Source organism: Xenopus tropicalis, chromosome 4, assembly GCF_000004195.4.
Source record: "Xenopus tropicalis strain Nigerian chromosome 4, UCB_Xtro_10.0, whole genome shotgun sequence".
Taxonomy (NCBI): domain Eukaryota; kingdom Metazoa; phylum Chordata; class Amphibia; order Anura; family Pipidae; genus Xenopus; species Xenopus tropicalis.
Window position 1 is genome coordinate 47,662,394 of NC_030680.2, and position 14,889 is coordinate 47,677,282.

The following is a 14,889-nucleotide window of genomic DNA, read 5'->3' on the forward strand; positions in this document are numbered from 1 at the left end:
AAAAACAAAACTGCATAGGGTCCAAAAGATTATGGGTGCAGAGGAAGTTAGCGACATGAGAAAAGACAAGACGTTCCAGCTTGGGAGCTTAGAGGCTAGGGGCAGGAGAGAGACTGGACGGTAGTTAGAAAGGCAGGATGGGCCTTTTTAAGAATGTGTTTGACACATGCTTGTTTGAATAGAGAGGGAAAAGTACCAGAATCCAGAGAGGAATTGAATATGTGGGTAAGAGCTGGAGTAAGGGCAGGGGCACACTGTTTTAGTAGGGATGAGGGCATAGGATCCAGTGAGCAGGTAGTAGGCAGAGAGGATCGGAGAAGCTGAGAAACTTCAGCCTCTGTTATGAGATTGAAGGAGCTGAATACGGAGAGAGGAGATTTAGGAAAGTTGAGATTACCGGTATCTGAAGGTTGGGAAAATTGTTTGCGGATAGAGTCGACTTTTCTTTTAAAGTCAGCAAAGTCCTGGGGGGTGTGTTCAGATATGACTGATTCATTAGGTGAGGGATGAAGTAGCGCGTTAAATATGGAGAATAAGTGCCGCGGGTTTGATTTATTATTATTTACAAGTGTGTTATAGTATACTTGCTTGGCCTGGGATAGGGCAGTATTGAGGCATACCATTTATAGTGGAGGAAGTCCGCTTTCACGCATGATTTCCTCCAAATGCGCTCAGCAGATCGCGCACAAGAGCACAGAAATCGTGTCTGAGGGTTCAGCCAGGGACTGGGATTGCGGGCACAACTACATTGCAGCTGCAGGGGGGCATGGGTGTTAATTGCGGATAATAAAATAGAGTTGTAGGTATTTACCAGTAAGGATCAGAGGAAGCACAGAAGGAGCAGAACCCCTCCCCCTCCCCCACGGCCAGTAATGCGGGGAGTATGAGAGAATGAAAGACTGCCATAAGAGAGAGCTGTCTCAATAGCATCATCATTCTGAGAGAGCCAGGTCTCTGTTATGGCAAACAGGTGAAAAGACTTGGAGCAAAACAGATCATGAATTAATGCGGCTCTGTTAGTTACAGAGTGAGTATTGAGAAGAGCACAAGAGAAGGGGAGATAAGAAGAGGAGAGAGTGGGAATTTGAATAAGGTTAGAAAGGTTAGTGGTTTGTGAGGGTTTTACCAGAAGCGAAGCATTGCGTGGGCGATAGGAAATGGGTATATGGCAGGGACCAGGATTAGGAGAGATATCGGCTGCGACAAGTAGTAGCAGTAAGGAGAGGGAGAGGAGGTGTGAGAATGATTTAAAATTGTTTTGCTTTTGCGAGGTATAATGTCCCGTTTGAGCACTGGAAACTGAACAGCATATTCTAGATGGGACCTTACCAGCTCTCTGTAAAGGGAAAGAATAACACCCTCCTCCCGTGAATCTATACCCCTTTTAATACAGCTCAAAATCTTGTTAGCCCTTGCTGCTGCTGCCTGGCATTGCTTGTGTAGGGATCCCAAAGATTTGGGCCCCTTAGACTGGGTTCCCCTTTAGACAGGCACCAGAGGGTGGCCTTGTGGGTTATGTCCACCTAGCTGTTTATGTGTGAAAAGGGAGTTTCCCTGTTATTTAGCAGGAACCACTAGGTGGCAGTGTGCTTCAATATAAAAAGGGATGACACACCATGTGCAAGGTCTTTTGTCCTGGGACCCAACCTCTGTAAAAGGCTAGCTACAAGATCCAGTTATAGTCACTCTAGGAGTGAAAGGATAGACAGACTATCTAGAATGGGTAGTCTGAAGCCCCAACAGGAGTTAAATGAGGTTAAGGCCACACGGCATTACTGGCCGGAGTTCAGGTACACTAAGTGGCCAGCTCAGGTGGTAGCTAGGGACCACAGAAAGGAGATTGCCTAAGCAAAGGGTATTATTGGCGTGAGTACTGGGGAGAGTCCAAAGGTAGTGTCTCTTGGTGGGAGAACCGGGGAGAGCCCTAAGAGAGGGTCTTCTGGCATGAGTTCCAGGGAGAACTCTAAGAAAGGATCTCTTGCCAGGATTCCGGGGAATAAGCCTAAGTGAAAGGGTCTCCAGAGAGAAGTAAGGAGAAAGTATCTGAACCTGCATTTCATAATATTGGATACTCTGTGTGAATACAATAAACAAGTTCATCTGGTTAATCAGCACTTCCAGTGTCTTAGTTAATTCCTCAAGGATTGGATCCTCAACTGCCGGTAAGCAACCACCTCAAGGGGGGCAAGGTCCCGGGACTTGCTGGGAGTCCATACACAAGGAGGACTGTACAGAGTTTCCCAGGGAGGGGTGTTACAGTTCAACCTGTCCCTACCCTGGGTGGAGGCATGCCAAGTATTAAGTATACCTGCTCCCCCATAGTAAGCGGGGGCATAAGGCTACTGTTAGCGCCACATGCAGAAATTGCATGGTAGAAGTAAAGCCATAGCCAAAAGTGAGCTACACTTGCTACAGCCAAGTTTATTATTTACAAGGACTCCAAGGTCCTTCTACATCATCAATTTACCTAGTGCAGTCCCATTAAGGGTATATGTGGCTTGCATATTTTTACATCCCAGGTGCATGACCTTACATTTATCCACATTAAATTTGTGGGGAACGGTATCAAATGCTTTGGCAAAATCCAAATAGATTAGTGCGAATTTTGCGATATACATATGGTTTGCTCACTGCTATCAAGATATTAGAATCCTCCTGAAGGGACATGTCAGTATGACAGTTTAAAACTAGAAAGGGAAGTTTGAGAACAAACTTCACGTTGGTTTGAAAAACCTGAAGTAACTGAATGAAATCTGGCTGTTGTTGGCTCCACCTAATTTTTCTAACCTTGGACCACAATTATATAGTAAAAACCACTATGCAAAGTGTGTGGACCCTGGTTTTAATAGTGTCTGAATGGCAGCAATTTAAATTTCCCCATTGAAAGTCAATGAGTGACATCTGATTGGCGGTTGGTGGCTCCGCCAACTTTTTCTAACCTGAAACTGCAGTTACTCAGTGACTAATTGCAAAGTTTAGGGACCCTAGGATTAATAGATAAAGATGGCAGCAGTTTAAATTTAAACCAATAAAAGTCAATAGGTGAATTGGTGGTTGGTGGGTGTTCTAACCTTTAGTCGAAGTCAACGACAAACTGTGAAACATGGTGGCCCCACCCACTTTTTCAAACCTAAAAATGCAGTCCCCTAGTCAAATTGGTGTTTAAACTGTGAGAATGGCAGCAAGTTGAATTTCCCTATTGAAAGTCAATAGGTAAAATCTGACTGGCTCTTGGTGGCTCTGCCCACTTTTTTTTTTTTTAACCCAGAACCGCAGTTACCTGGTGACTAGCTCTGCAAAGATTGGGGACCTTAGTATTAATATTTAAAAAATGACAGCAGTTTATATTTAAATGAAAGAAAGTCTATGGGTGCAATCTGATTGGCCCCGCCCACTTTTCTAAACTTGGAACGCAGTCACCCAGTGACAAACTGTACAAACTTTGGGGACCCTGACATTAAACGTGAGAATGGCAGAGGTTAAAATTTCCCCACTGAAAACAATGAAAGAAATGTGATTGGCTTTTGTCAGCCCGTGCACTTTTTCTAACCCTGAAAACATAGAACTGTGGAAAGTTTGGGAACCCTGGCATCAAACCAATAATGGCTTCTCCCACTTTGGGTTATCCAGCAAATGTCACTGTTTCATTCAGGGTGACCCCATGATTATGTTACTCAAGTTTGGGGAGTGTAGCTTCAAACCTTTAAGAGTGGCAGCAGTTTGAAAATCTTCCCTGTGAAAGGCAATGGAAAAATTACAGGATTGCTAAGTAGCGTTTAGAAAATGGAGAGCACTAATAATAAGAAAAAGAAGATTAAGAAGCGGAAGAATAAGCTGAAGTCGAAGAACAGTATGTTGGGTTTTTCAAACCAACATAATAACCATTCCAAAGACATACTTGCATATTTAGTTATACGGGGCAATCTTCAGTCTACTGTGCCATCTAGTGTTAGAACTTGTGTTCACTATAAGAATGTAATGATAGCATTAAACAAAATGATAGCATACAAGTGTTATTCATGTTTTCACTCCTATCTGCAAACTTTATCCATATGTTATAGCAGTGGTCCCCAACCAGTGGCTTGTGAGCGACATGTTTCCCTTGGATGTTGCTCCCAGTGGCCTCAAAGAAGGTGCTTATTTTTTAATTCCTGGCTTGAAAGCAAATTTTAGTTACATGAAAACTGTGTACTGCCAAACAGAGGTTCCTGTAGGCTACCAGTCCACAAAGGGCCTACCAAATAAACAATCACAGCTCTTATTTGGTACCCCGGGTATATTTTAAATGCTTCTGCTGCTCCCCAACTATTTTTACACTTGAATATGGTTCACAGGTAATAAAGCTTGGGGACCATTGTGCTATAGTGTGCAGAGAAATATGTTTAAAAAACATTTATGAACATTTACCGGCAAGTCACTTTCAAAAACCCCATGTATAAGAAGTGAAAGTCTGTTTCATATTGTGTCTTTGGCTGGTGTACAACTTATGAAAACCATCAGATTTGCCATTTTGAGTGAAGATGCTTGGGAGGACAGCTTTGAACTTGCAGGAATGCTGGTACAGTACTTAATATACGAATCCCATTTTTTTAATATTGTACTACTAAGTAAGAGTAAATAGTATTAGATAGTAGTAGTATTACTTAGATTGTGCTGTAATTTTAGTGAAGGCCAGAATTTGAACAGCTATCTTACATCAAACTAAACTACAGGCTCCATGAGATGAGGCTGTAACAAATCTGTAACAAATCTTACTGGAGCATTTGCCCTGCATGTAGGGTAGTAGTGCCAATATGAGGTGAATATACAAGGGTGGCATTAACTATTACTGTACTGGACATAAACAAAGGGTGTCTTGCACCGAATGCCTTTTGCATATTAGGTTGTGTCTGCAGTATTTCACCCACCCCATGGTGAGAATGTAGAAACCATGGAACCTTTGAAAAATTGATTTATTTTAATGAATACAGAAAGCATATCATATTTTTTGTTAGACATGGGTAACTGTAAAGCTGGCCATACACGCACCGATAATATTGTACGAAACCTTGTTTCGTACGATATTCGGTGCGTGTATGGCATGTCGGCGAGTCGACCGATATTGCAGGAAGCTGCTGAAATCAGTCGACTCGCCGATCGGCCAGGTTAGAAAATTTTGGCGCCATAGAAGGCACCTGACCAAAATCTGCCGTCAGGGCTGAATCGGCAGAAGGAGGTAGAAATCCTATTGTTCTACCTCCTTATCTGCTGTTTCAGCCCTGAACGGTGTGTGGCGGATCTGACGATGTTTCGTGCGACCGATGGTCGCACGAAACATCGTCAGATCGCCACGTGTGTGGCCACCTTAAGGTAGGGTAAAACATTTGGGAGTAAACAATGACAAATCAACAAAGATGTAGCAATGATACTTTATGTTTTTTATAATATGTTTATTCCACAAATGGTTTAAAGAAAACTTTGATAATTACAATATTATTATTATGATCATCATTACCTATTAAACCACCGAAATTTATGAATATAATAACACTCATATTGATGGTCATGTGACACTAACGATTAACTGAATTAGTAGGATTCAGAATCAAGTTATTTTTATTCACTTATGACCTGGTGAAATGCATATTTTAGTATTATCAGAATAAGATAAAAATCACTCTAGTTTGATAATAAAAAGTTCTCTTTGTAAGCAATGCATTTGTTGTGTCACATTGGTTGGCAGTAAACAAGTAATTACTTTATCCCAAACAGACATTTCTACTGATTTTTTTCCCCAAATTTTAAAAAACAAACACACAAAATACCAAACAGCCCCTACAAGACCAATAAATAGTACCCGTCTATAGCATCTTACAGAAGCCTCTTTAGTTGACAAAATTTCCAGACTGCTAGTCCTGGCCTTTTAACCTTAGAGTTCTGGCAACCTTATGAGCTGTACAGCTTAATGCAGCCCTCCAAAACAGTTTATGGTTTCCAGTCTGCTCAGGGATTCTATAAACTTCTTTTTAATGTTAATGCCACACATAGCGTATGGCGTATATTTTCAGCAAGCAGAAAATCGATTGATGAAAATATGCACCATACGCTCCTACCTGTGCCTGCACCCGAATGAATGGAATAGACTCGAGTGCAGGCACGTATAGCTGAAATACGCATAAAGACGCAAGACTTTGCATTCTCACGTTTTTATGCGGATATCGGCTACATGTGCCGGCAGCAGAGCGTATTCCATTCATTCCGATGCAGGCACAGGTAGGGGCATATGGTGTGTATGGTGCATATTTTTGGCAATCGTTGTTCAGCTTGCCGAAAATATATGCCATACGCCTGGTGTGGCATCGGCCTAATATATCAAGTCATCAAAGATACGGTATAAGCTATAATTGTTCTATTACATTTAAAAAAATTTAACAGCAATGATCTAGTATCAGATTTATATAAGTAAAGTATAATCCAGCTACAAAAATTCATAGCAGTTGCGTGGTCATTGAGTTGGTAGTTGGAGTAGCAGAAGTAAAACCGAGTGCTCGTACTCCACTACTGGCAGTGTTTGGCCTTTTCCAGGTGCTTGTGTTTCTTACTGTAGGGTGCCCGAGAGAAGCAGAGAGCAGCATTCATGTCACATTTGCAGATGTGCATGTCACATTCGCTGTTATTCTCTGTATAGGACACAAAAATAAGCTGTGTGTGATTTATATCTTTAAATAACAATACCCAGCTCTTGTCATTTTTTAAATTTGGTGTATTGGTGCAATTTTGGGCACTTTTGCTGCCTGCGACTATTCTTGGGACAATTTTTGTATGCACAGCGAATCCATGCCTGCCGAAACATTTCGCCCATCACTTGTGTTTAATTACACGCAGTTTATAAAAACATGCTGACCTGCCACATTGGTTATTATGTTTTGGTACCGAGAGATGAGTATAGTGTAACAATGCTTTATTAACAGCTTCAGTCAGCCATTAGGGTGAAGACATACAGAGCTTCTAGTAGCAGCTACTTTTTCATGGCTACTAAATGCCAGAAAATACCCTGTCATAGATAATACAGAGAACTGCCTCTGCTAAAACACACGGAGCGACAATTATCAGTAAATGATCAACATTGTCTATTTTAGTAACCATGACAAGTAGCTGCTACCAGTAGCTCCATGTGTGTTCACCCTAACACGTTTAGCAGTATAGAAAGTACTATGAAATATAAAGCATAAGTCTGTAGTGACACCTACAGGTGTATGCACAGTTACAGGTAATGTTGCTCCAATTCACCTGACACATACCCAATTAAGCCACTAGGCCAATTTGGGGTTCATAAATAAGGACTCGATCTATTGGCTGAATTTGATACGGTCGACCACTCACTCCTGATGCAAATTCTGCATTCGATTGGTATCCGTAGTCAGGCTGCATCCTGGATTTCTTCTTACCTCTCTAACCATTCATTTACTGTCTCCTATGCTAAAAAAACCTCATCTCCAGTTCCTCTTAATGTGGGGGTACCCCAAGGCTCTGTACTTGGGCCGTTGTTCTCCCTCTACACCCTGTCTTTGGGAGATCTTATCCGTTCAGTCGGCTTTAAATATCATCTGTATGCTGAGGATATCCAAATTTATTTTTCAACCCCTTCATTAACAGTTGAAACTTAGACTCAAATCTCTAACTGCCTCCTAGCTATCTCCAATTGGATGAACCAACGCCACCTCGAACTGAACCTAACAAAAACTGAACCCCCTCCCTTTTCTATCTCTATTGATGGCACCCTCATCAACCCTGTCAATTTGGCACGTTGTTTGGGGGTGATCTTAGACTCCTGTCTCTCCTTCTCTGACCTTATTAACACCACTGTCAAAACCTGTCACTTTTTCTTACGTAATATTGCCAAAATCCGTCCCTTTCCTTCTACTGTAACAGCTAAGCTGCTCATGCATGCTCTTATCCTATCCCGACTTGACTACTGTAACCTGCTACTAACCGGCCTCCCTTACTCCCATCTTTCCCCCTACAGTCTATATTAAATACTGCTGCCAGAATTCTCCTCCTCATCTAGGAGAGTTCAGGCCCTTCCCCTGTTAAAGTCCTTATTGTGGCTTCCTAAAAAACAAAGAATATCTTACAAACTCCTTTTTTTAACCTTCAAAGCCCTCCATTCCGCTGTTCCTCACTACATCTCTTCTCTTGTGTCTCCATACGTTCCTAGCCGACTCCTTTGTTCCTCGCAGCACAACCGCTTGGTTCCCCCCCCCCCACTACTACTGTCGTTTCCCACCTTAAACCTTTCTGCCCCTTACATTTGGAATGCCCTCCATGATTTCCTCTGGAGAGAATCCTCCCTCAGTCTTTTTAAAGCTAAGCTTAAAGACTACCTTTTGGAGCACTTGCACAGCACCTGATCTGGGAACTAGCACTTATATTGTAGTTTCACCCACTGTGACCTACAGCACTTATATTTGCCTATTTGTGTCTGTAAGTTACCCTCCCATATAGATTGTAAGCTTTACGGGGCAGGGACTCTTAACTTATTGCAAGTATATCTTTTATTTGTATTTATTGTTATACTTATATTTATCTATTATGTTAACCCCCTGTTTGTATTAATGTTTTCTACTGTACAGCGCTGCGTACATAAGTAACGCTTTATAAATAAAGATTTACATACATACATACATACATACAAGGACTGTCAGAAGGGGAGCAACTGCATTGTTTTAAATTGCACTGACAAGATTGCCATAACCCACCGGAACTTTCTAGTATCACTTAAACATGATCCAATTTGAGAGAAAACTTTAAAAACGGTTTTCTTTTTCCCATCCCTTGACACATTCAGTTTTACACCTAGGTTTTAAAGGACATGTAAAGCCTACATTTGCCTACAACGTTAGGCATGTCTCTCCCACCCAAATGGCAATATTTGTATGGCAAATATCCCCTCTGTTTTCCAGCACCATCACATTTTCCTAAAGAAAATAGCAGCTTTCACCCGGTGGCCATTTTTCCTCTGATACATTTAAATCTGCAAACATCATATAAAGACCCTTATTCAGCATACATTTCATCAACAATGCAGGCTCACACAGGCAGAACTGTCTAATAAAAGTTCTGCTTTGTTTGAGCCGAGCTCAGGAGACAAAGCTAGGAGAAAAAAATTGAAGCTAGAGCTGAGTTTCTATGGAAACCAGCAATGCCATCTCTTCACTGGCTGCTAGACTGGAGGGCGTTTTTAGTCATCTGAGCTGAGAACAACTGAGCATGCCCACAAGCCAACAGCCAAAGCAAATTCCTAAGGGTGGGGGCTGAGTGGGTTACAAAAGGAGAAGGAAATCTAAGTGATTATGGGGATGCTACAGCCTTACTATTAACCTCTGGACAACCAGAGTGGCAGGTATTGAAAGATTTTAAAGAGGCTGTTCACTGATTAAATTTGTGTGCAGGGTTTACATGTCCTTTAAAGCTAATCAACAATATAACTCTATTATGGGAAATTAAGAGAAAAAAATCTTCTAGGTTTTTATTTCTCTAAATGTAATCTCTAAATGGGCTATGCCAGCAAAAAAAAGTGAGTTTAATATATTTGGTACTTGTTGTACTTACTGTTACAGGACATCATGTTATTGTCAGTGCAGGTGTAAGAATAGGTCTCTGTGTATGGGTTTTGTAGGACTGGAACACAGTTATTTATGAGACTGGCCTTGTCATAGCAGTTATCATGAATCTGACAGCATCTGAAGAAAAAGCAGAGATTTATTAGACACTAAGGATACGTTTTAATTGGTAAGAAAGGGTGGTTATAACTGTAACATAACCTCAATGTTAATCAGCAAGCAATGTGGTTCAGGATTTGAACAAATCTGCTTTGTAAAGACAGATCAACCAAGTAAACACCTCTGTTTCGGTTTGCTTTTTTTTTTTTTTTTTATTTAGAAGTAAATACATATAAGGAACCATTGACAGCCCCATTGTTTTACCCCATTTACTTTGTTGTAAAGTCCAAGAGCGCACCCCTTAGTGCTCATTTACTAGCATTTGAGCCCTCTGGGGTTGTAGCTCTCTGCATCAAACACCGGGTCGAAAATCAGTGCCAGGGGGCACAGCTCAACCCTATCCTTACGGCCTTCCTTGAAGCAGGTGGTAAGGACAGAGCCCAGCAGTGGGTTGTGCCTTCTGCCACTCCTACCTTGTGCCTCAGAATGATATGCAAGATAGGGTGGGGGGACAGGATGCCTACATGCCCACCCCCCGGCTGGGCCCTTTTAAATCTAGCACAGCCTAACGCAGGCCACACTAGATCAAAGAGCAGTCCCTAGATCTCTGAAACGAAGCCCAGTAAACTACAGCTATTTGCCCATTGCCCTGCACTGTTGACAAAGTGCAAAAAAATGGCCGATTGTGGCCTTGTATTGCAATTTGTGTGGGGCATTGTATCACATCCATGATGTAAATTGCAAAAATAACTAAAGACTTTACAAACTGCAATATTATGTTATCATGTGACCTCTACCCAGTCTTAAAAACATAATTAACACAACAAAACCTTGCATTAAAGTCTTATATATAATAAAGGTTTATGATTGGACATAGCTGGTTAGTTACTACAAGGGTTGACACCTTTCGAAAATAAAAAATCTGGCCTGGACCTAATGGAGGTGGGGCTGGTCATGGAAGGGGTGGGCAGGGGCTAGTTACATAAGGGAACAAATCAGGTGGGGATTTTGTAGACAGGGGTAAGGTTTAGAGAGCAGCTGACAAATTGGAGCTGATCGGGGTCAGAAGTGGGGGGGTGGAAGGACAGGGTCTTGGCTATTATTTAACTAACTATGCCAGTGTATTACTGGCTAGGTGCTAACTTTAGTTCTTACCACTAAAATGCATTACCTGGAGCCTGCAAACTTTCTTTTTGGTGCTTTGGTGATGGCAACATCACAACATGCTCCTTTTCCTTTTATTGCTAGTCAGATTCCCACATCCATTTTAGGAGCAGGCTGCAATCCTGTGCGTATGCTTTAGGTTAATTAGAGTGGAACGAGGAAGAGGAAGTATATAATCAAAACCTCCATAAAGGAAACAGCAGCAGACAAGATCTAGCCTTTTATCGTTTCAGAAAAAGTACTCTGTGCCAAATTAAAGAGCGGCAAAACTGATCTAACTACACTGATGGGGGAGGGATAGTTCTGCTTTTACAATAAATACAATGCTTTAATGAATTTACCTGTCAAGTTCATCTACAGGAGTACCAGACCCCCCTAGTCCACAGTAGCAGCCATAATCATTAAATTCAAGCAGTGGTTGGCTTCCAGGGATCGCACATTTAATTATATTGCTGAACTGAGCAAGATTCCTCGACTGTCGGTGAGGCAAGGCACTGGAGACTAAAGAAACAGATGTAGAGAGAGAAAAATAATGAGGGATGTCCTAGTGCTTCCCTAGTAATGAGGCATGAAAAATTTATGTATTCCCAGCAGGATATTATAGTCAAAAAGGTTTTTATGAAAAATATTTATAAAAGGAAATCGACGGGTTAACTATTAACACATGCAGGAGACATATCAAATTAGTAGTGTTGCTAATAGACAAGTTGTGTGTAGTAAAGCAGCAACTTGGGTATAAGAAAGTAGCGTGAATGGGTTACAATTTGTTGAAATCAAAACAAGAAATAAATATATTCTGGGTGTAAGGGATGACAACATTAATAGTAAAGCACCATATTTTGAGTTTAGTGAAAATTTGGCAGGTTATTTTCAGATTTTGCCAATAACTTGTGCCTCTATTTGTATGTGAATTATAGGAAGATGGACAGTTATTTTCAGTGTGAACCTAGGGGTAAATGTAACAGAAATTCGTTTTTTTTTAGATCTTACCAGTCAGCAGCAGAGCCAAGACTATGCTGGATCTCATCATGTCAGTAAAAGTGGTTCCTCTCAGGTTTCATCAAAGTTATGCCAAGCGGCTCTCTTTTATACATACCTACAGATCAGGGTGTGTGCAGGCACAAAATTCCTAGTCACAGGAGTAAGTGGATACACCCGGCAGGCGTTATCTGGAGAAAACTAGGTACCTCTTGCCAGAAATTTTGCATTTGTTTCTGTTTATCCAGAAAAGGCACTCCGGCCAGGGTGTAACAACTTTCTTAGAAAGTACAGTTTTTAGAAAATCTGAGAAGGATATTTATAATACACAAGGAAGCTCAATAGGCTGCTAAAATAAAGCTCAAAGAGATAACTATATTTTGCTCTAAATACAGTGTTGTATTCTGCATTTAGAAGGGGTGGTGGGTGGCACGCAGGTGTCCCTTAAAACACGTGTTCACCTCTTCACCTGACTGTAACTAGGTAGCCAGTCATAGTGATCAGTTACTGAGCTATTATTAATACTCTACTGCAGCCACAATGCAAAATATCTTAATGTTCAAGATGGTCGAATTGTAAGTCACTGGGTGACTACGTATAAGGTTTGAAAGAGGTCGACAGTAGTGATGAGCGAATCTGTTCCGTTTTGCTTCGCCGAAAAATTTGCGAATCTTTCAAAAGATCCGCGAAACGGCGAAAAATTAGCAAAACGGCGAACAGCTATTATTTTGTCGCGCGGCTATTGTTTCGTCGCCCGCGGCTATTATTTTGTCGCGCGGCTATTGTTTTGTCGCCCGCGGCTATTATTTTGTCGCGCGGCTATTGTTTCGTCGCCCGCGGCTATTATTTTGTCGCACCACTATTGTTTTGTCGCCCGCGGCTATTATTTTGTCGCGCGGCTATTGTTTCGTCGCCCGCGGCTCTTATTTTGTCGTGCGGCTATTGTTTCGTCGCCCGCGGCTAATATTTCATTGCACGCTATTGTTTTGTCGCGCGGCTATTATTTTGTCGTCCGCGACTATTCTTTTTTGACGCCGGCGACAATTTTTGGACGTGCGGCGAATTTTTCCGCGGCAAAATTTTTCATCCGTTTCGCGAAACAATCCGCCAATGGCGAAACGCAGAGATTTGCAGCGAATCCATGCCTGCCGAAACTTTTCGCCCATCACTAGTCGACAGGGCTGCCAAAAGCCTATCACATTTCTCTCATTATTTTCAGTGAGGAAATTTTAACTGCTGCCATTCCCACATGTTTAATGTCAGGGTCCCCAAACTTTGCAAAGTTAATCACTGGGTGACTATATTGCAAGTTTAGAAAAGTGGGTGGGGCCAACAACAGCCAATCAGATTTCACCTATAGAGGTCTTATGTTGAAATTTAAACTGCTGTCATTCTTTAAATATTAATACTAAGGTCCCCAAACTTTGCAAAGCTAGTCACCAGGTAACTGCGTCTCAGAGTTAGAAAAAGTCAATCAGCCAATCAGATTTTAACTATTGATTTTCAATAGGGATATTCAAACTGCTGTCATTCTCACAGTATTAACACCAGGGTCACTAGGGGACTGCATTTTTAGGTTTTAAAAAAGTGGGTGGGGCCACCAACAGCCAATAAGACTTCTTTATTTTTTTTGGTTTAAATTTAAAATGCTGCCTTTCTCACACTATTTATGTCAGGGACATGCCCAACTTTGCACAGTCAGTCACTGGAGGACTATGTATTCAGGGTTAGAACAAATGGGCGAAGCCACCAACAGCCAATCCATTGGTTTATATTTAAACAAATGCCATTATTTAAGTATTAATTCCAGAGTAGTTAAACCCTTAGTCACTGGGTATTTGTCGTTCAAAGTTAGAAAAGGTGGGCGGAGCCACCAACAGCCAATCATATTTCACCTATTTACTTTTAATGGTGAAGTGTAAAATGCTGTCAGTCTCACAATTTTTTATGCCTGAGTCCTCAAACTTTGCAAAGTTGGTCACTGTGGACTCCAGTTCAAAAATAAGAAAGGTGATTTGGGCCACTAACAGCCAATCAGATTTCATTTATTGAATTTTATTGGTTTAAATTTAAAATGCTGCCATTCTCACACTATTTATGCCAGGGTGCCCATTGTTTGTCACTGGGTGACTTCGATTCAAAATTAGAAAAAGTGGGCACACCCACCAACCATAATTTACCTATTGACTTTTAATGGTTTAAATTTAAACTGCTGCCGTTCTGTAACTATCAATTCTAGGGTCCCTAAACTTTACAGAGTCACTGGGTAACTGCAGTTCCAGGTTAAAAAGAGTGGGTGGAGCCACCAACTGGATGTCACTCGTTGACTTTCAGTGGGGAAATTTAAATTGCGCCATTCACACACTAATAAAATCGGGGTCCCCAAACTTTCCACAGTGGTTTTTACTATATAACTGTGGTCCAAGGTTAGAAAAAGTGGGCAAAGCCAACAACAGATCAGATTTCATTCAGTGACTTCAAGTTTTTCAACCCAACATGAAGTTTGTTCTCAAACTTCCCTTTCTATCTTTTTTCTCTGTAATAATAAACAGTACATTGTAACGAATGGTATCTAAGATATTATAATAATATCATGTAAAGGGTATGGAAAGTCTCAGTTATGAAGAAAGACTGGCCCAAGTTGGGTCTGTTTACACTGGAGAAGAGGCGCTTAAGAGGTGACATGATAACTATGTATAAATATATAAAGGGATCATATAATAACCTTTCTAATGTTTTATTTACCAGTAGGTCCTTCCAACGGACACGAGGGCACCCACTCCGTTTAGAAGAAGGGAGGTTCCATTTAAATATTGGGAAAGGATTTTTTACAGTGAGAGCTGTGAAGTTCTGGAATTCCCTCCCCGAATCAGTCGTACTGGCTGATACATCATATAACTTAAAGAAGGGGCTGGATGGATTCTTAGCAAGTGAGGGAATACAGGGTTATGGGAGATAGCTCTTAGTACAAGTTGATCCAGGGACTGGTCCGATTGCCATCTTGGAGTCAGGAAGGAATTTTTTCCCCTCTGCGGCAAATTAGAGA

The 14,889-nt window shown here is 41.3% G+C and overlaps 1 protein-coding gene across 1 annotated transcript; it reads right to left on the reverse strand.

The window, feature by feature from the left end:
• Positions 1–5,577: 5,577 nt before the first annotated feature.
• Positions 5,578–12,478, reverse strand: pla2g1bl (phospholipase A2 group IB like). The gene is made up of 4 exons (XM_012953609.3): positions 11,856–12,478; positions 11,207–11,366; positions 9,592–9,722; positions 5,578–6,659 (listed from the first exon to the last, which is right to left on the reverse strand). Exons 1-4 carry the CDS (start codon positions 11,893–11,895, stop codon positions 6,538–6,540), a joined length of 453 nt encoding a protein of 150 aa, XP_012809063.1. The 5' UTR covers positions 11,896–12,478; the 3' UTR covers positions 5,578–6,537.
• Between the last annotated feature and the right edge of the window lie 2,411 nt (positions 12,479–14,889).